The sequence below is a fragment of the Megascapheus bottae genome, chromosome 24, assembly GCF_031878675.1.
Source record: "Megascapheus bottae isolate mThoBot1 chromosome 24, mThoBot2.hap1, whole genome shotgun sequence".
Taxonomy (NCBI): Eukaryota; Metazoa; Chordata; class Mammalia; order Rodentia; family Geomyidae; genus Megascapheus; species Megascapheus bottae.
In genome coordinates, this window is record NC_143532.1 from 2,355,512 (window position 1) to 2,383,075 (window position 27,564).

At 56.1% G+C, this 27,564-nt stretch overlaps 1 protein-coding gene across 1 annotated transcript in view; it reads right to left on the minus strand.

Annotated features, from left to right (window-relative positions):
* The window catches only part of Crispld2 (cysteine rich secretory protein LCCL domain containing 2), a 34,892-nt gene extending 8,663 nt beyond the window's left edge, over window positions 1-26,229 (minus strand). Inside the window, exons 1-12 of the mRNA XM_090357196.1 lie at window positions 26,142-26,229; window positions 14,154-14,430; window positions 12,859-12,977; window positions 11,991-12,123; window positions 11,684-11,799; window positions 9,626-9,726; window positions 5,171-5,305; window positions 4,504-4,564; window positions 3,210-3,276; window positions 2,683-2,813; window positions 1,606-1,649; window positions 513-585 (exon numbers count right to left, since the gene is read on the minus strand). Of these exons, the coding sequence (XP_090213322.1) occupies window positions 513-585; window positions 1,606-1,649; window positions 2,683-2,813; window positions 3,210-3,276; window positions 4,504-4,564; window positions 5,171-5,305; window positions 9,626-9,726; window positions 11,684-11,799; window positions 11,991-12,123; window positions 12,859-12,977; window positions 14,154-14,384 (1,211 nt within the window). The 5' untranslated portion in view covers window positions 14,385-14,430; window positions 26,142-26,229. The remainder of the gene's footprint in view (window positions 1-512; window positions 586-1,605; window positions 1,650-2,682; window positions 2,814-3,209; window positions 3,277-4,503; window positions 4,565-5,170; window positions 5,306-9,625; window positions 9,727-11,683; window positions 11,800-11,990; window positions 12,124-12,858; window positions 12,978-14,153; window positions 14,431-26,141) is intronic.
* Window positions 26,230-27,564: the final 1,335 nt, after the last annotated feature.

Consider the following 27,564-nt stretch of genomic DNA (forward strand, 5'->3'; position numbering starts at 1 on the left):
ACCTCTCTTGAAAAAAAAAAAAAAAAACCCTCAAATTTTCCTACTTCTGCTAGAGTAACAGGTCAGAAACTTACATTTTGGGCCCTTGTACTCTGTCAAGTTTTTCTTTGTATTTTTCCAAAATCATTTTCTTCTACTAAAATCCAAGGGGACAAATGACAAGTAGCTCCCAGAGATCTAGAAGGGTCTCTGGAGGAGAAGGACACAGGTGGGGTTGGGTGGGCAGGCTCATCCTATGATTCAGGGACCTGACAGGGGTGCTGCCATGCTCTTGGTACATTCACAGGGTTGGGGGCTTAGGACGCCATACCCACCAAGGTGCCAAGGGAATTTGTTTTTAATGCCTCTAACCAACTTTCTTGGGGGAAGGCCAGAGGGTCCCTGACTTTGAGTTCAACGTGACAGACCTCCAGGTATAACCCTCATACCAGATGCCAAGGAGCTCTGAGATAAGGTGACACCCCTGGCCCATAAGACAAGAGACCCCGTGGCCAGCCGTCCCTCCACCTTACCGTGGGCAGTGGGTGGTTGGCTTCTCAAATGGGCAGAGCTGAGCGACTGTGGTATGGCAGTCCAGGGCCTGCTCTGGGAACAGGAGCACAGAGGGACATGTCAGGCCACAGCCAGCCTGTAAAGTGCTGTGGCCCGGGCATGGCCACCTTGTTTCTCAGGGACCCACAGTGCTGTCTGTGTCTGCTGTGCTTCTGGTTTTGCAGCCAGGCCCCAGCCCATGGCGGGTGGCTGTGACTCAGCAGGCAGATAGGCAGCTAAGGGGTCCCCTAGTCCAGTCGAGAACCCTCCAGCTCCTCCCTCCTGCCCTATTACTCCCACTGGGACAGCATCAACACTCTTGTCCCCAGAGCCTGGCCTTGTCTGGTCCAGGGCTAGACTTTTTCTTTTTCTACAAATTTTTCTTTGAGAGAGCACCTGACTGTGTGGCCCAGGCTGCAGAGAACTCTCCATTCTTCTGCTCTGCTCTCCTAAGTTGCTAGGATGACAGGCCTGAACTCATTTCTTGTGCACCTGGCAAGTTTTCCTTACTTCCAGGTGGGCCCTAGAGTCTATATCAAGACAGCCAACCCTGCTGGGTGGCAGAGGACAGCCACAGGGGATGTGTAAAACAATGGGCGTGGCTATATCCCAATAAAAACAGGTGTTGGGCAGATCTGGGTCCGCAGGCTCCGATCTGTCACGAGGGCAGCGGGGGAATTCTCTAGCTACCCGACAAAGGGACCGGCTTTCGTAGCCCTAGTACAGTTTAGGTTAAGTGAACGCTTTTAAAACATTTTTGAAGATGTTTCTCTGTATTTTTAAGTTAACTTAAAAAATATTTTTAATTAAAGGGGGGGAGTCATTACTCTGCATGTTGATGAGGGCACACTCTCTCCTGTGCACCAACCCCACCCTGCCACAGGACTGGAAAAGGCTGAGAGGCCAGGCCAGAGGCCAGGCACAGTGGCTCACACCTGTAACCTCAGCTACTCAGAAAGACTGCGGTTTCAGGTCAGCCTGGGATCGGATTTACAAGATCCCATTTCAACAGAAGAAAAGCGCTCATCTGGTGGGAAGTGTAAATTCAATGGACGCAAGGGCCCGCCGGCTCACCTTTCACCTTTGAGACGGTGAATGAACTGGAAGGCTTGTATTTGCTGGAAGGGAAGACATGAGGTCAGTGCATCAGGATTTCCCCTACAGAAGCACACATCCAGACTCCCACCTCCCTTCTCCAGCAAAGGAGCCTGACAGTTCTTAGAATATTCTAGAACAAGGATCCTTAACTTCTTCAACCAAGGTCTCCCCCACAGCCCAGTGAAGTCCACAGACCCCTCTTAGAACTAGAGCTTCAGATACATCAAGTGTCTGCCAAGGAAAGCAGTGGTTATTGGTGTCATTTCAGAAGGAGTTTGGACTCTGGCTAGAGCTGGGCTGCTTGATGTATGCCTGGAATGCTGGAATCCGGAGCTGGCTCTTGTAGCTTCCTTCGTTTCAGGTTATGGCAGCAGGGACCCGTTCCCAAATGTCTGTGGCAGTCAGTCCCAGGTCTCAGGACAAGGAGTTGCTGCTCACAGGGACAGGGCTCCCTGGCACAAAGGACATGTCCTGCCCGCAAACCTGGGCCTTTGGCACCAAGGTCCACACACTCCACCAAGCACGCCACTGCCTGGCTGCCTCTGCAGCCTGGGGCTGGTACCCCTGGAAAGGCCTTGCCTCCACGTCAACTGCCCTTCTGTGTTTCGGTTACCCTTGCGGCTCACGAAGACAAGATGGAGGAGGGTCAGGCCATCACTTGTGGCCAGCTAAGACCTTCCCACGGGGGATTAGTCATTGTTTTGCAATTTCCAAGTGACTCATGCTATCTCGTAATCACTGCTGAGTTGGTCCTGAGCCTTCCTGGATGCAGACCCAGGACGGGGGACCCCCTGGAATTTCCCTGGATGCCTGTACCAAGGGGAAGCCCACCAGCCCTCAACTGTGGTGACCGGGGGCCCCCTCCCCTGTGCAGAGATCCTGGCCACGGGGGCAACATTCCAATGCCCAGCGATGGTCACTGGGTTCCGTGGCCAGCCTGCTGTCCTGGAGTGGACAGGCTGGGGGTCAGCCCAGAGTCTGGCCTCCTTCCCCATGCTTCAGTGACATGGTTTTAAACAGGAAGGGGCACTGGAGGAACCCCAGAACCGCTACCTCAGGGAGTCCACGCCGTTCTTCTGGGACTTCACGAAGAAGGGGACCATCCCGTTCCTGGTGATATCTACCAGGCCCCCTCGGTCGTCCAGGATACCGTGGTGGAGGGCGGCCCGGCAGATGCTGGAGGCCTGCGGGTGGGACAGGGGGCAACTTTGCTCTGAACGAATCCTCATCAGAGACACCCAGATTCCTGTGCTCAACCACTGACCGCCAACCGAAGCCCGCCCTGCCTCCAGCTGTCACCTCCCTGTCTAGCCACCTCCTGGTTCCCAGCTGCTTATCTTTCTGGACTACTAAGAAGAGCCACAAACAGCCCTTTCTCCCCACCCGCTGGAGCGTGTAACCCACACCCAGGAGGTCGGCACCAGGATGGCTCCGGTTCCTGCCAGTGACTCTCCTGCTGGAAGCCCCAGGCTCTGGTCAGGGCCACACGCCAGCTCTGGCCTCGTGCGAGAGCCATCAACCTCCTTTGAAAATACACCCACGCTCCACGGGAGCCACGGAAAGAAACACAGCACACGTACGCTTTCGTAAAACAGGGATCCAAACACCTTCGCCTTGTTCCTGAGACAGCCTGCTGGGCACTGGTACCTGCAAGGAGAAATCAAAGCTGCTCAGACATAAGCACCTTGCTCACATCTCACAACGATTTGACCCTTGCTTTCTTTGTTCCTTCAGTTGCACCATGACTCGGGTTAGAAGCGCTTCTGTCTGCAATGGAGAGTCCAGCCCTATCGATTCACCCGGGCACTGACTTCCATTCACATTCCCACACACGTGATCGGTGGAGTCGGTCTGCGTGTTCTCAAGTCTGGTGTAGAACAATCCACAGGAAAGAGGGGGGTAACCTCCAGCCCCACAGACAAGACACACTCTCCCTCCACGAGTCCACACTGCATGCCTTTCCAGAGCAGAACCTGGCCCAGTGAAAGCTGACCTTCAGGAAAGGCGTTGGACTCTCAGTGGACCGTGCTACAACCCAGGCAAAAAAAAGCCATAGTCACCCTGCACGCAGGGGCCAGGGCGTAACTGCGGAAATCGAAGGAGCCCGCAGCTGACAGACATAGCCAGCTTGTGGTTCTTGCACATCAGCCACTAAAATGAAGGGCTTGTGTGGCTGGCACCTGCGGCTCATGCCTGTAATGCCAGCTACCCAGGAGATAAGATCTGGGGATTACAGTTTGATGCCAGCCTGGATAAGAAAGTCTGTGAGACTCTTATCTCTAAAATAACCAGCAAAAAGCTGTTAGTGGAGGTGTGGCTCAAGTGAAAAAGCCTTGAATGACAAGGCTAAGGGGTGTGACCCTGTCTCTACCAGGCAGGGGACACTTAGCTGGCAAGTGTGCCCCGTGCAGAGCTGGGCCGACCCTGCGGGGTGCAGCTCTCAACTTGCCAGGTGGTCTAATCCCTGAGGCACGCTGTTCAGTGTCTGGAGGCATTTCTGATTGTCCTACTGAGTGCTCACTGCAGGGACATAGTAGTGGCACAGAAGTGGCACTGGTCAGCACCCCCAGGTCACAAGACTTGTCTGGGCTGTGTGGCGGCAATGGCAGCCAGCCGAGAAGGCCTGCCCTGGGTCCACAGCAGTGGACTGTCTTGGGGTGGCTGTCAGAGGGACCCAGGGTGCCAGGTCAGCCTAAGTTGTGACCTAGAGCCCGCTCTGGTGGCTTTGGGCCCACCCTGGCACCCCTTGGCACTAGAAGTCTGGCGTGTTCCCTCCCGGCTCCATGCAGCTTGGTTTGGGTGGGGTTACGCTAAGTCAGGCGTGGCCAGCACTGCGGCAGGTGCCCTGCGGGTGCAGAAAAGGTGACCCCTCACCTGTTGCACGTGGACCCTCTGCACTTATCCTTCATCTTGGTGTCACAGCGGATGGCCTGGGCTAGGGGAGAGATGAGGCAATAAATGTCTGTCACAGTAAGAAACCAGGAGGCTGCCCCACTCCCAGGGGGCATTCTGGAATGTTCTGGAACTCATGCCGTGACCAGAACAAAGACCTTCAGGACTATCCTGAGGTGGATGAGATCACCCTCACTGCCTGCGCAGTGCGTAGTGGTGGACAGGCTTGTGGCCTGTCCTGGAGGTGGATGGGATGCAATGCATGTGTGTCTTCTCCCCAAGAGGCCAGTGAGCCCTGCCTGGAGGTGCCCAACTTCTGCCTAGGACCCCTTTGAAAGGACACAGAAAACGTCTAACTTTAAAATACCTGCCTGGGGAAAATGCCACCAAAAAGCCACAAGTAGATCTGTGGCTCAAGTGGTAGAGAACCAGCCTTTAGTGCCCGGGTGCTGAGTTCAAGTCCCAGGACTGACACAACTGCATGCACACACATGCTCACACACACAGACACACACACTAGATCATTTTCAGGTAACAACCTATGGATTGAACCTGGCCGGTACCACTGTCAACCTGAAGGCTTTCAGCCCCAGCTCCCTGCTTTCCCGGGTGGCTCAGGGGCGCGGGGGGGCAGGGGACACTGACTCACTCATGTAGCTGATAGTGGGGGTCTTCTTTGGTTTTGTGGGCCTCATCACTCTGGGCTGGATCCGGTCTGGTTTGGGCGCGGGAGCCGTCTCCACCTCGTTCATCTCGTCTGTCTCAGGTTTTTGCTTGGCAGGCTCTTCAGTGACAGGAGAGGATGACGGGGGGGGGGGGGGGGGAAGGGCGGGGTTCAACCAAAATGCGCTTTAGAGAAAGCAATCTGAACACCAAACTTGGTTGAGGTTTGGTTTCTCATAGAGCTGCCACATTGGCGAGGAGGTGGAGCGCTCTGGCACCATAGAGCGAGCCAGGCAGATGCAGCACCTGAGTTAGGAAGGCGTTGCTCTCTCGCCTCCATCTCCCCCCATCCAAGCACGCACTGTAGCTACAACCGAGGCCCCATACTTTAAGGCATCTAAAGTAAGGGAATAAATTATACCAAGGAAGCATCCATCCACACATGTTCAACATGAAAGAAACCATAGGGCTGGGGTGTGGCTTGGATGGGAGACTGCCTGCCTAGCAAGCATGACGCCCTGAGTTCAAATCCCAGTACCACCAAAAGAGAAGAAAAAGAAGAGGACAGAGAGGAGGAGGAGAAGGGAGCGGAAAGGGTAAAGGAAGGGGAGAAGACGAAGGAGGAAGGGAAGGGTAACCATGAATTCCAGTCTAAGCTGAGAGCCTGAGAGCTGTCTCTGTGCGCTCTGTGGCCTCATTACATAGGAGCTGAAGGGAGCCCCAGCTGGGCCCTGCCTTACTGTAGCTGCACCTCACCCTCCACAGAGCTCTGTACAAATCTAAAATGTTCCAAACCTGTAAGGGTGCATCACTACATCACCACCCTCTTCCCCCAGCCCTCCCGCTACCACAAGAGAAAAGCCAAATTTAAAAAAAACCCCTAAGCACAGCCTCAACACTGACTCACACCTGGAATCCTAGCTACTCAAGATGCTGAGATCTGAGGGTCATGGTGCAAAGCCAGCCTGGGCAGGAAGCCCCTGAGACTCATATCTCCAATTAACCATTAAAATCCGGTAGCTGGGAGTTTGGCCTAGTGGTAGAGTGCTTGCCTAGCACGCACGAAGACCTGGGTTCGATTCCTCGGTACTGCATACCTACAAAAAAGCCAGCAGTGGTGCTGAGGCTCAAGTGGTAGAACTCTAGCCTTGAGAAAGTCCAGCTCAGGCCCTAAGCTCATGCCCAGGACTGGCAAAACAACAACAACAACAAAATCAGAAGTAGAGTTGTGGCTTAAGTGGTAGAGTGCTAGCCTTGAGCAAAGAAGTTTAGGAACAGTGCCTAGACCCTAAGTTCAAGCCCTAGGACTGGCTGGTGCATGCATACACACACACACACACACACACACACACACACACACACACACACACACACACACACACACACACACACACACACACACACACACACACACACACACACACACACACACACACACACATCCAAGCATGGTTTGACTGAATGTGTTCTGACTTCATACCATTGTAAAATCAAAGACTGATAAGATTGAAAGGGGGTGGGGTATCAGCCTCAACCTCTCACTCTTCTTCCTCTGTCTTCTGCGTGGCTGGTACCACAAGAGTGCATCACCATGCCAGCCTGTTAAGATGGAGTCTCCATAACTTTTTGCCTGGTCTGGTCTTGAACTACATTCCTTTCAATCTCTGCCTTCTGAGTAAACTGGGATTGAAGACCTGAGCACTGAGCTGGCCTGTGTAGGTCTCTCTGTGTTTGAGAGTTAAGCCCCATGTTTTATTAGGTTCCATTGACCTTCATCCACTTGCTAAACAATGTGCTCTTGTCACTTAGGGGCAGCTGGGCGTCCGTGTGTGCACAGCAAAAGGTGCAGGAATGGAGGCTATCCAGGCTGGGATTCTGCTTTTTTCCCACCACCCCACCCCAGGCTAGCCCTGTGCCAAGAGGAGAAAGGACAGGGGAGCTCAGGTGAAAGAGGAGGCCCTGTCCTCAGAGCCAGGGCAGTTCCTGCTGCCAGCCAGCCCACACCAATGCCCAGTCGCCTGCCACAGAGAATTCTGTCACCTAAAGCAAACAAGCAGATAAATAAAAACCCACCTAGCAAAAAGCTTCCAAGGGAAACCTAAAAGCCCTATTTGTAGCAAGATCAAGAAATAAAAACAGCTGGTGGACCCTCCAGGAAGACAGAGCTGTCTGGCCCTGGACCTCCCGCACCCGCTCTATCATCAAGCCCAGCTCGCAGAGAAGCTGCCCACCGTCCCCGCTGGCCTAGGGCTCTCCCATGGCCTCATCACAGCCGTATATAGCCCTGAAAGTGTCTGAGGGCTGCATTTCAGAGCAGGCAGATAGTTCCAGCCCTGGCCGGGGTGTGTCGGGTGTGGGGGGAAGCAGGCCTGGCACCTCCTAGTTTCCATCCTCTGCCCCAGCCAGTTCACCTCAAGGTTGTAGGAGCAGCACTGCTCCGTGCTGGGGGGTCCTAGGGTCCAGAGCATTCTTTATGTCACTGTGAAGAGATCCCCGGCTGTGTAACTGGTGACAAGGCTCAGATGTCATGTTTACAACCTCTCCAGCTTGGTCTTCCCTAGCATCCTCTCAGGGAACATGATTGGCCCATGTCACAGGCAAGGAGACTGAGGCTCGGAGACCACAGTGGCTAGCTGGACCTCGCTGGACAGGGAGCAGTCCCTCAGTCCTGTGTGTCACCCATACAGAGGTGACAGAGGTGACAGAGGCAGGAGGAGCCTCTCTCTTCCCCTTAAATCCCTCAGCCTCCTGATGGGTCACAGCCTTCCAGCCCCACCACAGCGCACTCACTCAGCAGCTTGGCTTGGGGGTGGCTTTCTGCATGATTGGCTAAAAAAAACCCCACACCTGCCAAGGGAGAGTGGACGTCTTCCACTCAAGAGAAAGAAAGAAAAGGGGTGTCGCTGGCCATATAAACCAGCCTCTAAGGTTCCTGGGTGTGTGCTCTTGGAAAGGGGTCCTCTGTGGAAACTGGGGTGTGTTTATTCTCAAATATGCAGAACGCACCTGCCACGTGCCCTGAAGGCCCGGGAGCCAGGCCACAGTTGTAGCAAGAGCATAAGGCTTGTGAGGAGTTTGGGGGGGTCATGAGAATGTGGGGGCCGATTTCTGTCTGCTATGGAGTCAGGCAGGCCTTGGGGGAGGGGTGACAGCTGAGCGGCACCCCAGGAAGAGCTGCTGCAGAAGACATATGGCCTGGGAACTGGGCAAGTCATCAGAGCAGACAGACCCATTCCCCTGGGTATGTGGGTTGTCCCCGCCTGGACCCCAAGCCCCTCAGCAAGCCCCCCACCATGGGCAGTCAGCCATGAACCACTAAAGACTGGTGGTACTATACCTGGCTCACCCAGAACAAAAATGTTTAAATTTTAAGCCCACGTGTGGCCATTTCATCCACGGAGACATCAAAACATCAAGTCAGGCCTCTGCACAGCCTCACGCCTGTAATGCCAACTACTCAGGAGACTGAGATCTCAGGATCCCGGTTCAAAGTCAGCCTGGACAGGAATGTCTGTGAGAATCACTTCTAAGCAACCACCACGAAGTTGGAAGTGGAACTGTGCCTCAAGTGGTGGAGCACTAACCTTCAGTGAAAAAGCTTCAAGACACACCCAGGCCCCGAGTTCAAGACCCGGGGCTGACTCAAAAACAAATACCAAGCCATGCCAATAGATGTCTTTTCCTTAGTGCTTCACCCAGGGCTGTCCAGGTGACCCCCTGGAGGAGGATACTAGAGGAAGGTGCCCTCTACCCACTGCCCTGCAAGCTGCATCGGTCAGCTCTGGGCTGCCAATGGAACCACGAGGAGCACAAATCCCAAGCTCAGACTCGGCAGCTCCAGCTGCTTCTGTCCTGTCCGGGTCACGACCTGCAGGCCACGGAGGAGGATATCGACTCCCAGCATAAGAATGGCTGTAGGCACGGGGAACACGTGCTAGCTACCAGAGCAGAAAACATGGAAGCTGCCTGAACAGCCAAGAATGGTGAAGTAGGCAGGATGTGGGGTACACCCTGCCCTCCACCACAGAATGTACCTCGGCTTCACACCTGCTCACATCCGCTGGGAGAGCCACAGCCAGAGCTGCAGCAGGGTTGGGAGGGCAGCAAGGTGCACACAGAGGCGAGGGCAGAGGATGGGGGACAAGACAAGTTCTGGGAAGGACTGAGTCCCTGTGGTCAGTGTGTGTGTGTGTGTGTGTGCATGCGTGCACATGCACACAGCCTCCTGCTGTCATTTGCTGTGAATTTCTTGTTCTGTCTTCTGTGTTAGGCATGGTCTGTGTTCAAGGCCATGAGTCTGGCCAGAGCACTGATTGGGGCGTCCCTGGGCACCAGAGCCTCCAGGGACCAGGGTGAGCACTTGGCGGGGACAGGATCTGTTTCCAGATCCCCCATGATGGTGGCTCAGCGAGGGCCCACCTGGGCGGGAGGCCTGACCTACCTCCGTAGCACAGGTTGTTCCTGCAGCCTCCACCAAAGCTGGGCGGACACTCCGAGCAGGGCCGACCGGTCTTGTAGGGTGCTTCTCCGATCCAGTTCCCCCTGAGAACAGACCGGACAGGCAGTCAGCACAGCCACCCCCAGGACCCAAACCCAGTCCCAGCTGGCAGGGGAAGAAGGCATGCACAGGGCTCAGTGATGACACAGCTGTCCCAGATACTGGATGTACAGCGCCAGGGCATCCAGTGATCTTGTGCTGAGATGTCACCTGGTGCCTCATCCTGGCCTGTCAGCCCTGAGACAGGAGCAGACACCAGACCAGGGCCCCATCCTCTACCCAGAGAAGCTGTGCAGCAGGCAGCAGCCAGGCCTGCCTGAGCCGTGGGTTCAATCACCTGTCCTGAACAGACTTTGCATACAAAGGAGATAAGAACCTCAGTATTCAAGGCCTTACTCTGTGTCTGCTGGAGTCTGGACAGCCAGGCAGCAGTCTCCAGGAGGACCCCACATGCAGCAGGACAAGGTCAGAGGTCATGAGAGTGAAGTCCTGGTCCCTTAAGATGAGCCTCAAGAAGACCACACTAGAGAAGGCAGCCATCTGCAAGCCAGTCCCCCCCACCCCGGGCCTGACCCTGGCTGGCCATGGGACGGTCAGCCAGGTCATCCCTGAGCACACAGGCCTGCCAACCACAGGTCATGCCATTTCCAACAAGTGAGAGGGGGACTGTGCTAAGGAAGGTCAGGCTTGGTTTCTGGCAGGTCTGCTTGTCTTTGTTCCCCAAGCCAGGCACCAGTGTCTCACGCTGCAATCCTAGCTACTTGAGAAGCTGAGACTGGAAGAATCATGGTTGCAAACCAGCCTGGGCAGGAAATTTGCAAGACCCCTTCTCAAAGGAGAGCTGGACCTGGTGGGGTATGCCTGCGATGCCAAGCTACAAGGGGGTGCCTCGTGGGGTGTGCTGTGCCCAGGCACTCAGCTGGGCAGTGAAAGGCTATCTCAAAATAGTCAGCAGAGCACAGGGCTGGAGGTGTGCGGCCTAGCCATTGGAGGCCCCGAGTTCAAACCCCAGTACCTCACAAAGCCAATAATATGCCCCACTCCCCACTCAGCACTCGCCCCAAATTCCCATGAGTCAGGCCCTGCACAGCCCAGGGTCTCCCCCAGCGATGACAGCGAGGCACATTGTCCCTCTGAGGGCTGACAGTGACTGTCCCCAGTCCCCCCATCAGCCACACCTGACAGTTCCTGCAGAGCGTCTCCCTCTTCCTGCCCCAGAGCCTCCCTGCAGCCCACCTCCCACCACTCCTGACTCAGGCCAAACTGATGAGCTCATCCCTGCCTCCCTCTGTCACCAGGCCCTCTGGGCAGCGCCCTGGGCTGGGCTGGCAGCCAGGCCTGTGGCCAGCACGAAAGCCACAGGCTGCAAGCAGGGCAAGCAGCCTGCCAAGGGCCAGCACACATGCATGCAACATGCCATCAGGGGCTGAGTGGTAGGACAGACGGTGCACGGATGGCACAGGGGTCTGGAGGCTCTGCAGGCCCCCCTTAACGGGGCACAGAGAGACACTGAGACACAGGGTCCAGTCCGAGTACGTGGTCCCTGGGGTGCTGTCTGTAGAATGTTTTCAGGGAAAATATCAACATGCCACCAAGGCAGACCCTGCTGGCTGCCCACACAACAGGATGACTAAGAACCAATCTCACTGGGGAAGCCAGCCTATGATCCGTCGCCATCTGGCCCATGACAAGGAGAAAAGTACACTGGGCTTGAACCTGCTAAGTAGGCAGCCCGTTCCTCCCATGCTGTTTCTTCCTACTTGGGAAGACAGGATGGTGGTGCTCTGCAGCCACTTTGGATCCATGAGGAAAGAATGGGACAGTGGAAAGCAAGAAAAGGCCTAGGCAAGAAAAGGCTTGAGGGCTGTGGACACTGAAGAGCTACCCACTGCTTAGAGGCGTCATGGCCCCTTGTCATGTGAGATAACCTACAGGTTTCCTCTTGAGGCCTGTTTTAGTCCTATGGCACATCTCCACACAGCCATGGCAACTTGGTCTTACTTTGGAGAGTAATTGCAGACGAGGTAGACGGCGTTCTCCCACACGTCGCCCCAGACGTTGATGGTCCGGCAGGTGTTCACAGCGCAGCCAATCTTGTTGGTGGTGGCCCAGACTATCTGAAAAAACAGGATGGTCCACGCCAGGCTGAAGGGCGAGGGCTCCATCTCCTTGGCGCCCCCTGACAGAGCACACACAAGCATGCCATGCACAAGGGCAAAAGCACCAGACGTGTGAGATCCCACATAAGCCTCTGGGCCTACAGCAGCAAGGTGGTGAGAGGGTTGCGGGGGGTGGTGGCCCCAGGTACCTGTGTATAGTGGGTGCACATGGCGCCCGAGCAGCGTTCCGGGCACCAGGGGTTGCACTCGTGTGGGTAGGGGTAGGTGTAGTCCTTCACCTCGTCATACCAGGACTGCACGTGGAAGCTAGGAGAGCGGTACCTGAGAGACAAACCTCAGTCACAGCCTGCCGGGCAGCTGGTGGAGGCGGGCCTGCTGCCAACCCCGGGGCAGGCTGGGCTGCCACGGCGCCCAGGAGGCGGGACACCTGAGCTGGCCTCGGAGGTCCCTTGACTGCTCCTGATGAGTTTCCTCTCCTGGGCGCCAGGGACACACAGCCCAGACCGGGAAGCATGGACCTCAGACACCCACCGATACCCTGTGTGCACAGTGCTGGGCTCCACATCTTGGCCCACCAGTGGGACTGGTCGAGTGACCGTGGAGGGACCAGGTGATCCGCAACGCCATTAGAGGTGTCACAACTGCTGCTGGACCCAGAGCTGTGGTTGGCGGGACGGGGCCCTGGCCTCTCATCCTGGGCCAGCTGGGGGCACAGGGTCCATCAGGACTGCCTGCCCATGCCATAATGTCCACTCCTGAAGACTGAGGACGACACCTACCCAATGGCAGCGGGGTCCCCAGGGGCTGAGGGGCGGGGAAAGCAGAGCCCAGTCCATGCTCAGCAGAGAAGCCGAGCCAGAAGGGACGGGCAGGCCCCACACCAAGTACCCAGAAGAAACCAACCCGAGCCCAGCTCGGCCCTTCTCACATGGTTCCTTTCTTGATTTCTTTTGGACTCCCTCTCCTCCCCCTCCCCCAGCCCCACCGTGGCTTCACCCCAGCAACCCCCGGGCCCACCCCACGCGGGCAGGGCCTGCCCTCATGCAGGGCACGCACCTGCCCCAGTGCACAGCCAGGTTCTGTCCAATGGACACGAGCAGGCTGGACGGCCCGTGCTCCCAGATGCACTCCTGGGCCCAGGCCGCCGCCGATCTCTCCAACTCTTCATCCCAGGTCTGCAGGGGAGGAGAACGGGCAGCAGGGTCAGGACAAGGGAGGCCAGGCCCAGGGGCACCTGGGGAAAGCCACCACCTCCACCCTGCTGGGTTGCTCCAGCAGCGGCCAGGCCCAGCGTGGGGTCGGGGCTCCTGCTCTGGGCCTGGGTGTGTGAGCGGGGGAGGGCAGGGAAGAGCCTTCATCCTAATCCTTTGCTGACACACTTATGCCCATTTTACAGAAGTGAACATCAAGGCTCAGAGAAGCAAGGCCATGTCAATGGGGTCGCGGACACCCCAGCTCCCTCCGCACCTGCCAGGGCTGCGGAGCCAGGCTCCCTGGAGGTGCACCTGCGGCACACAGGCCATTCTCCAGCTGTCCTGGGAGCATGCATCCCATTCTCAGTTCCCTCAACAAACCCCGGACGTGTGGCTTTTCCAGTGTCGGAGATGAAAACCAAACCAGACCCTGGGGCTCGGGAAGGGTTAGCAACTCACCCGAGGCTGCCAGCTAAGACGTTAGACCTGCAATGACCCAGCCCTGCCAGGCTTCCTGCCACCACGGTGTCCCACCCGAGAAGTCAATAAGCCACAGTACAGGAAGCGGAGTGTCTCACGGGGAAAGCCCCAGCTCTGAGCAAAAAAGCTAAGCTAGAGTGCAAGGCCCTGGGGGCTGGCAGTGTGGCCTAGTGGTAGAGTGCTCGCCTGGCCTGCACGAAGACCCAGGCTTGATTCCTCGGTACCACACATATAGATAAAGACAGAAGTGGTGCTGTGGCCCAAGTGGTAGAGCTCTAGCCTTGAGAAAGTCCAAGGACAGTGCTCAGGCCCTGAGTTCAAGGTCCAGGACTGGCAAGAAAAAAATAGTGCAAGGCCCTAAGATTAATCCCAGAACCAACACACACACACACACACACACACACACACACACACACACCCTGATGGGGCTCCTCCTCAGAGACCTCAGCTCCAGGAAAGGACTGGTCAGCTGAGGGACCCGAGCACCGGGTCCACCCACAGTCCACAGTCACTCCCCCACTGCCTCCACAGTTGATAAGACATGGGGCTGGTTTCTGGCACAGGTGTGGCCCAGGAGGCAGCCTTGGCACCGTGAAGCCAGGCGTGTTTGGCAGAGGCTGGGGATGGGCCCGGGGCTGCTGTGCTGTCCTGGCCGGGCGGCCCCTGCTGGGCCCTCACCATGTGCTCCATGTTGGAGGCGGGAGGGTACACCTGGCCCCGCAGCTTGTTGTGTAGCATGAGGATCTCCTCGCGGTCCTCCCTCGGGATGGCCCTCCTCACACGTGAGAGAGGCTCGGCCTGCTGGTATTTGCTGAGCAGCCTCTCCAGGTGGGTGGCATTGGGCAGGAAGAAGCCTTGGGCCCCGCACAACAGCAGGGCCAGTGCCAGGGAGACAGCGTTGCAGCTCATGGCTCCACAGCCTGGGGGCGGGGCAGCCTGGACTCCTCACACAGGGCTGTGAAAGGAAGAGGGAAGCAGGAGAGAAGCTGCGTTATTACAGGACCAGGGACAGCATCCGCCTGAGCTTGGAGCAAACCAGCACCAGGGCATCCGGGATGGAGGGAGGTCGTGACCAGACCTCCTGGCATGCCGGGTCCTGCCTTCAAGCTGCTGTGCCCAGGATCCTGCTCCTGGCCCAGGCTGGGCTGGGGGACTGTGGGGCCTGGTCCGGGGTCACTTGAGGAGGGAATCGTCTGTCTTGGAGGTGCAGGGGACCTGCTGCTTCGTTAAGGACATTGAGTGTGTCTGCAAAAGGATGGAGCCCTTGCTCTCAACGCATGCTTCCACGGTCTCACTTCTGCACAAGCTCACCATCCAGACCCTGTCTTGGCATCTGACAAACACTTGATACAGGTCCTGCCTCGCCCCTGCTTCACGCCGAAAGCCCCACAGGCTATGGCACCTGACATGCAGGGCAATGTGATAGCAGATGCTGCCCCTGGTCTGGAGGAGCCCTCCCTCCGCCCCTGCCCAGCTCCCATGCAGCACAGGAAAACATGGCTGACTACCGCCAGTGATACCTTGAGGCTAGGACTCCAGAATTCAGCTCCTGTGAGCTGGGACTTCAGAGGGCAGCCACAGAGCAAACGAGATGGAGGCAGGAAGGAGACAAGGCTGAGACAGGCATCCCAGAAAGCAAACTGCTGGCACCAGAGGACAGGCGGAGGTCAAGAGCCATGAGAATTCTGCTTCTCCAGTCCTCACCCTGGAAACGCTCCAGTCCTGACGGAGCTGCGCACACAGAAATAGCCCGCTCGCAGAGAATGACGCTCAGCTTCCCTGTTTCAGGCTGGACGCACTGCCATCTCCACAGGGAGGTGGCCTCGTGGGCCAGAGCTCAGGGACAGGCAGGGAGGGCATCTGCGTGCTAGCCAGGCCATCTGGCAGTGAAACCAAGAAAATGTAAGTTCTCAGAGTCCTGAGCTCTCTCTCCAGGGTCATGCCACCATACATGGTGACATTTCTAGCTGCCACCAAAGGCCAGGACAGAAAAGAGATGCAAAAATACGCAGAAGCTGAGTTAGGACGTGGGAGCCAACTATAGAGACACAAGCATAATGTCATGTGGCCACTGTGGGCCTGATTAACATGCGTCCCCTAGAGGGTAATCAGCAGGGGGTGTGGTAAATCCAAGATATGAGAGAGGATAGCGTGGTGGAATGTCACACAGCAGGTAAAAGACCCCAGCGTGGGGTTTATGTTGATAAGGACAAATACCAAATACAACGATAAGTTTAAAAAATAAGATGCAGAATATTTTGCTAATGGCACTACATATATAAATATAAAAAATATAAAAAAACAAATAAAGAGGAGTTCTGATGTCTCAGGTGCTGAGAGCCTCCAGGAGGAAGAGGACCAAAGAAAGAAGAAGCCGCTATGGCTTCTCCAAGGCTTTCCTGTATCTCTTGTGTGCTAAGACTTTGGTCAAGCGTTTTGGAGCATGGCATTACCGCAGGGTCCGAAAGTAGCCAGGCCTGACTAGAGTCCAAAGGGGTGTGGCTGGGAGCTGGGAGGGCCACAGCCCAGCCTGGGGCTCCAGGCCAGGCGGCTCTTACGGACTTTAATAGGAGACGAGGGCAGTAGGGCAGACATCCCCACGGCTGTGTTCCAGGGTGCAGCACAGCACCTGGTACCCAGCAAGCCTGCACCTGCTGCGGGCTTGGCATTGGCCCCCCAAGTATGTTTGTTGAGAACCCAGAACATGGCTGTTTTTGGTCACCAGGCTTCTAAGGAGAGGATTCAGTTGAAGTGTCCTCTGGGAGGATCTCATCCAACCCGAGGCCGGGAGGCAGACACGGGCAGAGGGACAGCCATCAGCTGGGGGCCAGCACGGGGGCCTGGGCTCCATCTTGGGCTCTTGGCCTGAGGCACTGTGGGGCATAAACGGTTGCTGGGATCATCATTGCCCAGGCCATGGTCTTGGTTACAATAACCCTGGCAAGTGAATGCCAAAGAAACGCACAGGGTCTTTCCTTGGGAAGGCAGCTGGGCAGAGGGAGCCTGGCACTGGCCTCCAGGGAACAGGGTGACCCCTGGGTGATAGCACACTTGTATCATCCAGAGGGGCACAAAACCCTCACACCCCTCTGGGTGGCACCCATCACCCCATCTGTGACAAAGCTGATCTCTGGCCCTGGCACTTGGACTGCAGGTGCCCGGTCCTTTCTCAGCAGCCTGCAGTTGCTCAAGTGTGGGTGGCTGCACCCCAGCATTCCCTCTGTATTAGGAGCAAGGTCACTTCCACCCTGACTCTCCTGCCACAGTGCTGCAGAAGTGCCTGCTGCCCTCCCACCTGCCCACTCACCAACAGAGCAGCTGTCGGCCCAGGCTGAGCAGAGCCAGAAGCATCTCTGGCAAACTTCATCTGTGTTGTTGCAAAATGAAGCCCAGGGGACCACAGAGAAGCTAACAGCTCCGAGCTCGCCCAAGAACACATGAGGTCATGTGAAGAACCAACAAAGCTCGCCCAGCTCAGGCCCAATGTGGAGCCAGGCTGTCAACTCAGCAGGGTATTCTTGTGCGGGGGCTTGAACTCAGGGCCCGAGCACCCCTTAGCTTTGTCACTCAATTCTGCTACTCTTCCACTTGAGCCATGGGTCAATATCCAGAGTTCTGCTGGTTCATTAGAAATGAGAGTCTCGGCTGGGAGTTTGGCCTAGTGGTTAAAGTGCTTGCCTAGAATGCATGAAGACCCGGGTTCGATTCCTCGGTACCACATACGTAGAAACACCCGGAAGTGGTGCTAAAGCTCAAGTGATAGAGCTCTAGCCTTGAGAAAGTCCAAGGACAGTGCTCAGGCCCTGAGCTCAAGCCCAGGACTGGCAAAAAATAAAAAAAGAGTCTCTCATGTTTTCCTGCCCAGGCCAGCTTTGCACTGTGATTCTCAGATCTCAGCCTCCTGAGTAGCTAGGGATGCCTGGCTGTGCCAGCTTGAATGGGCTCTGCCATGGAGGGGCTGACTACATCCTCATTTTGCAGCCCATAAAACCTTGTCCTAGCCTAGCCGGTGGCTCACACCTGTAATTTTAGCTACTCAGGAGGTTGAAATCCGAGGATTGTGGTTTGAAGCCAGATGGGCCAGGAGAGTTCCCTTATCTTATCATCCATCAACCACCAGAAAAACCACCAGAAAAATGGGAAGTGGCACTGTGACCCAAAGTGGCAGCCTTGAGCAAAAGAGCTCAGGGACAGCTCCCAGGCCCAGAGGTCAAGCCCCACTACCAACAAAGCAAAACAAAACAAAGCAATGAGTCCCCAAGACATTAACCAGATTGTGAAGCTGGGGCCATTAGAGGTGGAAGCAGGACTTGAAGCTCCGCACAGCCTGGGGATGCTTGGCCCAGTCCAGCAAAGGCTCTGGGGACAAGTGGGGCACAGAGGATCAGGATGCCTCAGAGCTCACAAGGCACCCGTGCAGCTCAGGAGCGGGAGAGGAGCGCAGCCCATTGCATCATGCCCCCCCCGCCTCCCCCTCTCCCCTTCTCCCCCCCCAAGCTGATCCGTGAATGTTGGGGAAGTTTGCCAGGAGGGAGAATCGTAAGAGCCGTCATCTCTGCACATGCTGTTCCCACAGCCCATCCCTCGGCCCTTGCCTGCCCTCCCGCCCAGCCAACAGCCGTCAGCCTGCTTCCTGGAAGCTTATTCACTGCAGACCTGAGGTCTGTTCACTGCTCTCTGCTGCTGTCTGAACTGACTGCTCAAGACATACCTATGGGGTGAATGCAAGACTCCTCCACCCCCAGCTCTGAGGAGCCACACAAGGACTGGGCAGCGCCAAACCTTGTGCTTGCCTGCAGCCTCGCAGCCTTGGAAGCCGGAGGAAGGAGATCTGGGTTTGATTCCTGACACTGCTCGCGCCAGTTGTGTGGCCTTGGACAGAACAACAGCTTCTCTGGGTGCCACTGTGCACATCTGTAAGGCGGAGACACCCGGGCTCCACAGCCTGCATCTGCGATCGGGACATAGGCACAAGTTCTAAAGGAAATGTGATGCCAGGCACCCAAGTCTCCTGCCTGTCATCCCGGCTACTCGGGAGGCTGAGGACTGGGTTTGAAGCCAGCCCAGGCAGCAAAGTCCAGAAGTGGAACTGTGGCTCAGGTGGTAGAGTGCCAGCCTTGAGCAAAAAAGCTAAGCAAGAAAGCAAGGCCCTGATTTCAAGCCCCAGTGCCAGCACAGGAAAACAAACTTAGTAAACTGCAAGATTATATAATTTAATGCTAACAGCAGTTGGGTTTAACTGAGAGGAGCTCACCCAGCCCTTGCAGGCCCCAGGCTAGTCCTCAGTACAGTTTAGCACATGCTGTGTGCCAGTAGCCACCTCAGCTCTGCACTGTTTCTCCATCTTACAGATGAGAAGACAGAGGTTCACACACGACAAGCAGCTTGTGGTCACACGGAGGCCCGAGGAGCCCTTCTGTCCGCTACCCTTCCGCCAGCCCTGGCAGGGAGGCCCTGTCAGGGCCCTCTACCCCCACTGCCCCACATCCAGGCTGCACGTTCAGCTAAGGCAGGCTGCCCACGGGACAACGGCTGACCCTAGAAGTCTGTAGACATCCCCAGACTCTGCTTTTCCTCAAAGCTAGCAAGGAGAACACAGACTGTGAGCAGAGGCCAACGACAGATCCGAGTCAGACCCACAAACCACCCAGAAATTCCAGGAATGAAGTGGTGGCTGGAAGAAGGGGACCCCCTCCCCCCGGCGATTCTCGGTGGAGCCCAGGGCTGGGCAGAACGTCCCGTTACAGACGCCTGCCAGGGTGAGTCCCAGACGGCAGGCTGGCCCCATCTCCCCTCCCCCTGATCCTGTCGGTTTTCCTAAAACCCTTTGACAAGAAGGAGGCCAGACCCAGGGGAGGCAACAGGCTGGCTCCTTCCTTTGCTAGCCACTTGGAGTCCCCCAGCCCCCCTCCAGGCCCTCCACAGCCACCCTAGGCCCTGACAACCAAGTGCCCTGGGCCTAGCAGCAGCCACCGCCTGCACCTTATTTCCTGCCCCTTCACCAGGAGGTCTGAGCAATTCTAATGGGATTTGCGGAGCCTGTCGGGGCACTTAACACACCTAGAAACCCTGTTCTGTCTTCAAGTACTATGCTGAGAAAATAGAAAACTGTGGACAAAATGAGAAAAACCATCATTCAACAAACACTAAATCTACTTGGTGCAAAACACAGAACTGAAAACCCAGCATGGTCCATACAAGCCAAGATAAGACATACGAACAATTGTACTGGACTGACCAGAGAGTAAATTAATACACCCTTAAAATATCCAGTGTCCAGCTCCTGGGGTCTCCTTCTTGCCAGTGTGTGGTTGTTTCCATGGAAACAGTGTCCAGCCACGCTGCGGATACAGGGCAGGAGCCCCCACCTCCCGAGGAACACAGAGCAGCGAGAGAGGGAAGCTGTAGATTCCAGTTCAAATCCAGCCAGAGGCCTGTCACCCCTGCAAGCTTCCAGTTTCTACTTGGGGATAGACCAGGGCAGAGTGGGGCACAGGCCCATGAAAGAGGGCCTTCAAGGCCCGTCCCCCACTTCCCGGGTCAATCAGGGACGCAGAAGGTCCATGCTGCAGGTGTCTGGGCAGCAGCCCAGACCAATGGGTCCTGAGGATCTGCGCATGGGGATCCCACCATGGCGATGGAAGGGATGGACAGACAGACAGACAGACAGTACACGCGATGCATCAGGAAGGGGGACTCCAACTGCTCTGGCTGGGGAGATGGGCAGGTGTGGCTGGATCTTAGGGAAAATGAACTCCAGGCAGCAGGGACAACAAGAACACAGGCCTGGAGATGGTGACAGGCTGTGACCAAGCAAAGCCCAAAGCGGGTGGGACCAGAGAGGAGTGCATCCCCAGGGATGTCAGAGCCAGCTAGCAAGGAGTCTAGAAGGGCACGATGAAGGGGCATCTTTGTAAGTGAGCTGGGGGGGGGCAGTCAGCTGGAAGAGGAGAAGCCAGAGGAGGAGCAAGGAGAATAGGAGGAGGAGGAGGAGGAGGAGGAGGAGGAGGAGGAGGAGGAGGAGGAGGGAGAACAGGAGACGGGAGTCAGGAGCTGAGGGAGTATGTGAGGAAGTCTGATTTATGCTTTGAAAGCCTGCAAAAACCCAGCCTCACACGCATACTGCCGAACAAAGAAAGCCAGACTCCCATGATTCAACATGCAAAGTTCAAAACCAGGCAAAACAGCGTAAGTCAGTAGAAAGGGGTTCAGAAATAATGTCCCTGAGGAGAGGGGCGGCAGGCACCAGTGTGACAGACGGGGTTCTGGGGACTGACTCTTCTTCCAGAAAATTCACCTGACAACCGTGATTGATTAAGGAAGGAATCTCTTCTTTTGCATGTTGACCTTGAGAACATTTTAAAGAAGTAAATGCTTTTTTTTTTTTTAACTTTGTACTTGCTTAGGCAGTTTGGGGGAGCTACATGAAGCATGAGGCCTCACAGAGTGCAGGATAAGACAGAACCCCACTGCTTGCCCTCTGGAGCCTCCTAGCCGAGACAGGTCCCAGGCCTGGGCCCAGACGACCCTTCAAAGTGGACTTAACTGGGTAGGAGCCCAGATAAGGCCCTGCCAGCCCGCCTCCTGGCCTCCCACTTGGCCCAGCACGCTGCTCCCAGACAGGGCCTGGTTCATCCCGTCTGAGAGAGCACTTTGTCCCAGGCTGCCAAGGCCTCGCTGAAAATATCTGCTGCTCCCAGGAGCCAGGCCTTGAAGGTCCCAGCTATGAAGGGCGTGCTCAGAGGCCCGACCGCCCTCAGAAGAGAACAGACGGGCTGTGTAGGGAGCTGTCTAGGGCTGTGGTGAAGGGTGCAGAGATGTCACTGCTTCTCCGTCCTGGGGGCCTCGGCGTCTCGGGTGTGTATAGGAGCCACACAGGTGCACTGAACTGGATACCTGGCACACACAGTAATACACATGCTCTGGAGCAAAGCCTGGGTCCTGGAGACGTGGCTCAGGACCAGAACATCGGGACCAGTGCTGTGCCAGCAGTGCCCCATGCCAGGCAAGCTGCCATGGAGAAGCTGAGAACCACTAGGACCCTCTTGCTTTGTGTTCCTGGTGCCTGGGACCAGAGAGCCTCTCACAGGCTGTGCTACACCCCAGATCCATGGCTCACTCTGCAGGGGCCTTGAGGCTCTGCAGGATGGAGGTCTTTACACACACACATGAGCATGCACCCCCAGCCCAGGGTGGCTTCCCCGAGCCATGTGAGTCCTGCATGCCTGCGTACAGCTCCCTGCTGGCTCCAGCCCCATCCCACGTGCTCTGACTCAGCAGGTCCAAGGTGGGGCTGTACATCTGGGACCCTACTTTGAGAATACTACGGGGAGGGGAGGATGAAAGCAGAGAGGGTGAACACAGAGGAACGCCCCTGCCCCCAGCAGACCACCAAAGCTTCTTCACCCAACCCATGAGGACGAGGGGACCCTGGATACCACAGATGATGCTGCTGGAATGAAAACTCGCATGGACACTGGCGACCAGTAAGACTGCTCTTTAGAAAACTTCTGAGAGGGCCAGGAGTTTGGCCTAGTGGTAGAGTGCTTGCCTAGCATGCACGAAGACCTGGGTTCAATTCCTTGGTACCATACTTAGAAAAAGCCAGAAGTGGGGCTAAGGCTCAAATGGTAGAGCTCTAGCCTTGAGAAAAAAAATCCAAGGACAGTGCTCAGACCCTGAGCTTACGCCCAGGACTGGCAAAAAAAAAAAAAAGAAAAGAAAAGAAAAGAAAACTTCTGAGAGCTGCATTCCTCCTGTACCTCTCCTGAGCACGTCTGAAGGAATGCAGGTCAGCACGCAAGAGACACACACATACCCACGTTTCTTGCTACTCTGTTCCCAATCGCCAAGCTGTGGGATCAGCCAGCGTCCATCAGTGGAAGAGTGGGTAAAGAAACTGTATGTGTATAACGGGAGTACTATTTGGACATGGAAAAGAATGAAATTATGTTATTTTCAGGAAAAATGGGTGGAACTGAAATCATGTTATGAAAATAACCCAGACTAAGAAAGTAAAAAATAGCACATGTTTCCTTTCCTAAGCAGAATCTGGTTCTAACACAGACAGACAGACAGACAGGACAAGAGCATAGAAGGGAACCCTGAGGGACAAAATGGGGAAGGGGCAACAGGAGGGAATGGGATTGAGGTACCGTGTATACATGAATGAGAATCTCATGACAAAACCTGGTTTTCGTAAACTTAATAAAGTCTCTATGTAGAGACGCACCCTTGGCAGTGAAGATCAACTTGAAAGGGGCAGAAACCTCCCCCGACTTTCACCTCCCTGTGAGCAGAGGGCCCAACAGCTCTCAGTCTAGGGAATTGCTGCAGGCCTGTGCACCTGCCCGGACCCCTTGAAGCTACCTGAGGTGAGTACCCTATTCTCAGGGGACAAGTTCATTTCAGAGTGAGCTGCCATCAACCATTCACGTCACCATGTTGCCACCTCAACCTCAACCTAAACCTTCACTTGGGCTGTGGGGTCACCTGCAGCCAGCTCCCCTCGTTCCCTGGCTGGGCATCAGGCTGGCTTTACTTGGGCACCAGCTCACCCATCCTAGAGCGTAACGAGTCTTCCCACCACCATCACACAGGGGCAGGGCAGGTTCTGGGGTTCTGGCATCACTTGACAGGAACAAATTAGAAGTGTGATTATTTTCCTTCGGGAACACTGCCTCCCGGCACTCCAAGTGGACTGGAAATGTGGCATTTTGTAAGTTCTAGTGTTTTTTTTTAAACAATGGGTCAGAAATTGCAAAATCCTTCCTTAGTCCTTTTTCCCCCGCTGACCCTGTGGTTCTGACTAGTCTGCCACAGCCCTGCAGACAGAGGCCTCCCCTGGCTGGACCATCTGTCCCCACTGCCTAGAAAGGAGGGCGTCTGCCCCAGAGCACCCCCAGGGCACTGCTGGAAACAAAGCAGGGCTCTCCCAAGACAGTGCCCCAGACAGGACTCTGCTAGTTGTGGGGTGACTCAGGTGGGGTGTCACCACTCCCCACAGCACACCCAGATGCCAGGGCTCCCTGTGCCACACGGAGTCACACCCTCTCCGGACCACCAGCACTTGAGAGGATACTTCTCAACCAGCAAGTCAGGAAAGAGGACATGGGTCCTGAGCAAGGCAAATAGAGCTGGCCAGCCCGGCCAGGTATATGCTCAAGAGAGAGGAGGACACATGGCCACACCTGCATGCAGTTCTCAGAGCACCCAGAGCTGCAGGCAGAGGCACTGTAGAAAAAGAATTGAGGGTCAACGCTGGGGAGAAAGCAAGACCCTGAGTTTCAAGCCTCAGTACTGACATGGAGGAGGAGGGGAAATTGAAGGAGAAGGAGGAGGAGGAGGAGGAGGAGGAGGAGGAGGAGGAGGGAGGAAGAAAGGCAGGAAGGAAGGGGCATGGTAGTTACCTGTAATTGCACAGCAGACAGGAGGCCCATAAGTTGGAAGCTGGCCTTGGCTACATAGTGAGATCTTGTCTCAGAAAAGCAGAAATAGGCATGGTAGCTCATTCCTGTAATCCTAACTCATTTGGGATGTAAAGATTGGGGGTTCGCCATTGGAGGGTACCTGAGGCAAACTTCAAGACTCCCTCTCAGCCAATGGCTGGGTGCAGTGGCATATGCCTGCCACCCAACTACGTGCAGCTTAGGTTGGCCTGGGCATCAGGTGAGGCCCTACCTCACAAATCACCAAGGCAAAAAGGGCTGGCAGAGTGGCTCAGGTGTAGAGTGCGCCAAGTTAGTCTGGGATGCTGAGTTTAAACCCCAGTACTGAATGAAATTGTTAGACAACCAAATGGATGAGCCTTAAAACCAAGATCTGAGGGGAAAACATCCAGATATAAGACAACACACTGCACGGTTCCACTGTGTGCAAGGTCCAGAATAAGCAAATCCACAGACAGAAAACAGACAAGGCCCTGGGGCTGGAGGTGGGGAGTGGTGGGGAGCAGGCGGGGAGGGGACAGGGAGAGGGCTCACGGGCATGGTGTTTCCTGAGGGGATGACAACATGCCCTGGAATTAGGCAGTGACCACAGCTTTGCCAGGCTGCCAATGTCCTGTCATGTGGAACAGCACATTGTTAAATGCTAAAGTGGCAAATTTGGTACTTATGTGTATTTTGCCACAATAAATTTTTTCTAGAGAAAAACAAAACAGATCCTCGCTGGTCCCAGGAATGCCCTGGGTGTGCTGGCTCTGCGATGAAGTATGCTCCTCTTGGGACTTCACAGAGCCCAGGTCCCCAACCCATGTGAAGTTGATCATCTGTCACTGGAGACAAAGTGACAAATTTCGCCTGCTGTGGTTTCCCCGTCTTGACAGCCACCAGCCCCTTTGAGCGAGGTTGGTGTTACACATCTGGGACTGATCAAAAACCAGCAAGTTTGCAAAAAAAAAAAAGAAAGAAAAAAGAACAGTAGACACAGAGGCACCTCCCAGATGCAGCAAATTACACTGGTGACAGATAAGAGCCATGTTCTAGCTCCTGCTGTTCAGGGTCCGCACTGGGGGCCCTGACTTTAACATATATCAAATGCAACCGACAAAGCCCCAGACATCCAGCCTGGGGGCTTTGAGATGGCTCAGACAGCTCCTCCCCTGCTCCAGTCCTTCCCAGGCAAGTCTGGAGACAGAACTCCAAGAACCAGCACTGATATGGGTCCCCAGGATAGCCCTTGAGTGCACAGAACTGCTAGCCGAGCCCAAGCCCTGTGTCTACCCATCCCCTTCCTGCTCACGAAAACTTGAGCATGAACGCCTGGCCCAGGTGAAATGTCTAGTGTCTGGTATCAGAGTCTTAGAGGACTCTGCACAGTTAAATCTCTCTTTTCATTTCTCCAGCCCAGGGCTGGAATTCAGCTGCTTTCCCTGGGACCCTGGCTTATGCAGGTCAAATCTTAAACCAGGCAGGATCAGAGAGCCAGAGCTCAGGGTCTGGACCACAGTCACACACCAGCTGTGGAGTCTCAGACAAGCTTTGTTCCACCGGCCCTGGCTCGGATCTGAGGATCAGGCGTTGGGACTACTGGCAGGTGTGTTGAAGAGATGACTAAAGCAGGTGAGGGGTCCACCCAGGCCTCATAGCTCCTGATTCCATCATTCACTACACACACCTGCAGCTTCTCCCCCAGCCCGCCACCCCCTCCCAGTGGCATAGCTGCCAGCTCTGGGCAGAAGGGGACAACTAGGTGAACACAACTCGGAGAGCCCTGGCACACGACCCTCAGTGTGTTTGGGGTTGGTAGGCATGTCCCGTCCCAGCCAAATTCTGCAGGACCCAAGACCCTAGAAGGAGAATGCAGGCTCGCCCAACGCTACCAGGGCACTGGTTTCTACAACCCAAAGAGGAGATCTGTGTGGGGCTCTTGGCAGAACAGAGCAGGGCATTTGCACATCTGCCAGCTGTTTCCCTGGCCAGACCAGCACCCCAGCTGCCCCGCAGCTGACCTGCGATGCGGGCTTCTGCAGCAAGAGAGGCCGGGTCTGCACCACGGGGCCCCGGTCTGCTCCTTCCCTCCGGGACCCTCGGGGGCGCCCTCTGTTCCCAGCCAGGTCTCCACGGAGGCGCCGTGCAGAGGTGCATCCCGGCTGGGGAGACCCAGGGTCTGTCCCCAGTGTAGTCCCTGACTCCGACGTGCCCCACGCCCCGAGGGACGACTCACCTCGGCGGGCTCCGCTCTCCGCGTCAGGCCCCGACGTGGGCACGGCGGGCGGGGGCTCGCGGGCGTGGGCTCGGGAGCGGATGGCCGAGGTCGGGAGGTGCGAGTGGCGTCCAGGCCCGCGCGCCGCCTCTTGTAGGCTGCTCCCAGCCCTGAAACCACGCCCTCAGGCAGCGCGCTGCGCTGATTGGACCTCGCAGCCCGGTCCCCGCCCCGGCCACGCCTACGGGGCGGGGCCGGGGCGGGGCCGGGGCAAGGCTCTCCAGAGCCCCCAGGGGGAGGAAGATGCCCCGTTTCCTTCCCTGACCATAAAAGTCATTTTCATTGAGCGCTTACTATGCGCTCGGCGCGGTGCCAAGCACTTTACGCAGGGCGCTGGGAAATGGGCCAAATCCCAGCTCTCCAGCTCGCAGCGTGGAGGGCCCGTCTGGGGGAACCCGCTCCCAGGACGGTGGCACCAGCAAACCTGAAATCCTGGAGGCAAGGGACAATGGCAGGGACTCAAACCAGAAACTCTGGCCACTCACGTCCAGATAAAGAATCCTGAAGAGCCTCTGTGTCTCGTTTCCCTTCTCCATCCCCGTTCTTTCAACTCCTGGAAGTGTCATTCTCAGGTCACTTACTAAGCACCCCTATTGCCAGGCTCACTCATCTGTGCTCCCTGAGCTGCTGCTGCTGCGGGGCTGTTCCGAGCACCAGCTCAGTCAGCCATGAGCAGCCCTGGCTCCGCACAGGCCCATCCACGGAGAGAAGAGCCCTGCGTCAACACTACCCGCAGGTGCCCAGCCTCTCAAGTACCCCCCCCCCCCCCCCCCCCGCCCCAAGCTGGCCACTCTCTGATGCCCAGGGGTGTGAGCTCTCTGTGCACCTACACAGGCTTGAGATTCACTCCTGACTCCCCCAGCTGTGTGCCTCTGCTCACGATACCTAACCTCTCTGAACAACAGTTGCTTCCCGGGCTGGATCAGGCAAGAGGCGCTTGGAAGCCATCAACTGCCTTGTTGATGCCATTGTCAGGACCCAGTCCGCTTCCAGTTACATATCAGCAGCATGGGCTTCAAACCGTGGGCTTCACACATTGAAAAGAATGGCGCTCTCCCTCCCCGCCCCCAACACACACACCCCCTCTGAAAGCACTCCATGGTTACCCCCAGAAATGACTGGACAGCCCTGCCTCATAGTCCGTGTTAGTTAATTTACCTCTGTTAGGGCCAGCAAAGCAAAAGGAGTTTAGTTCTGATCAGATCAACTTTTCCATCCTTTTGCAATCTCAGAATGCAGTTTCTTTTAAAAAAAGATGATATTTCAGTTGGAATAAGATGGTGTGTCATGGGCAATGTAGGCTCCTGGGACGTTCTCGGTGAGAAAGGACCAAGCAGCAAGCTAAGTGTCCCCTGGGACAGGACTGGCCACTGCTGTGTCCCTG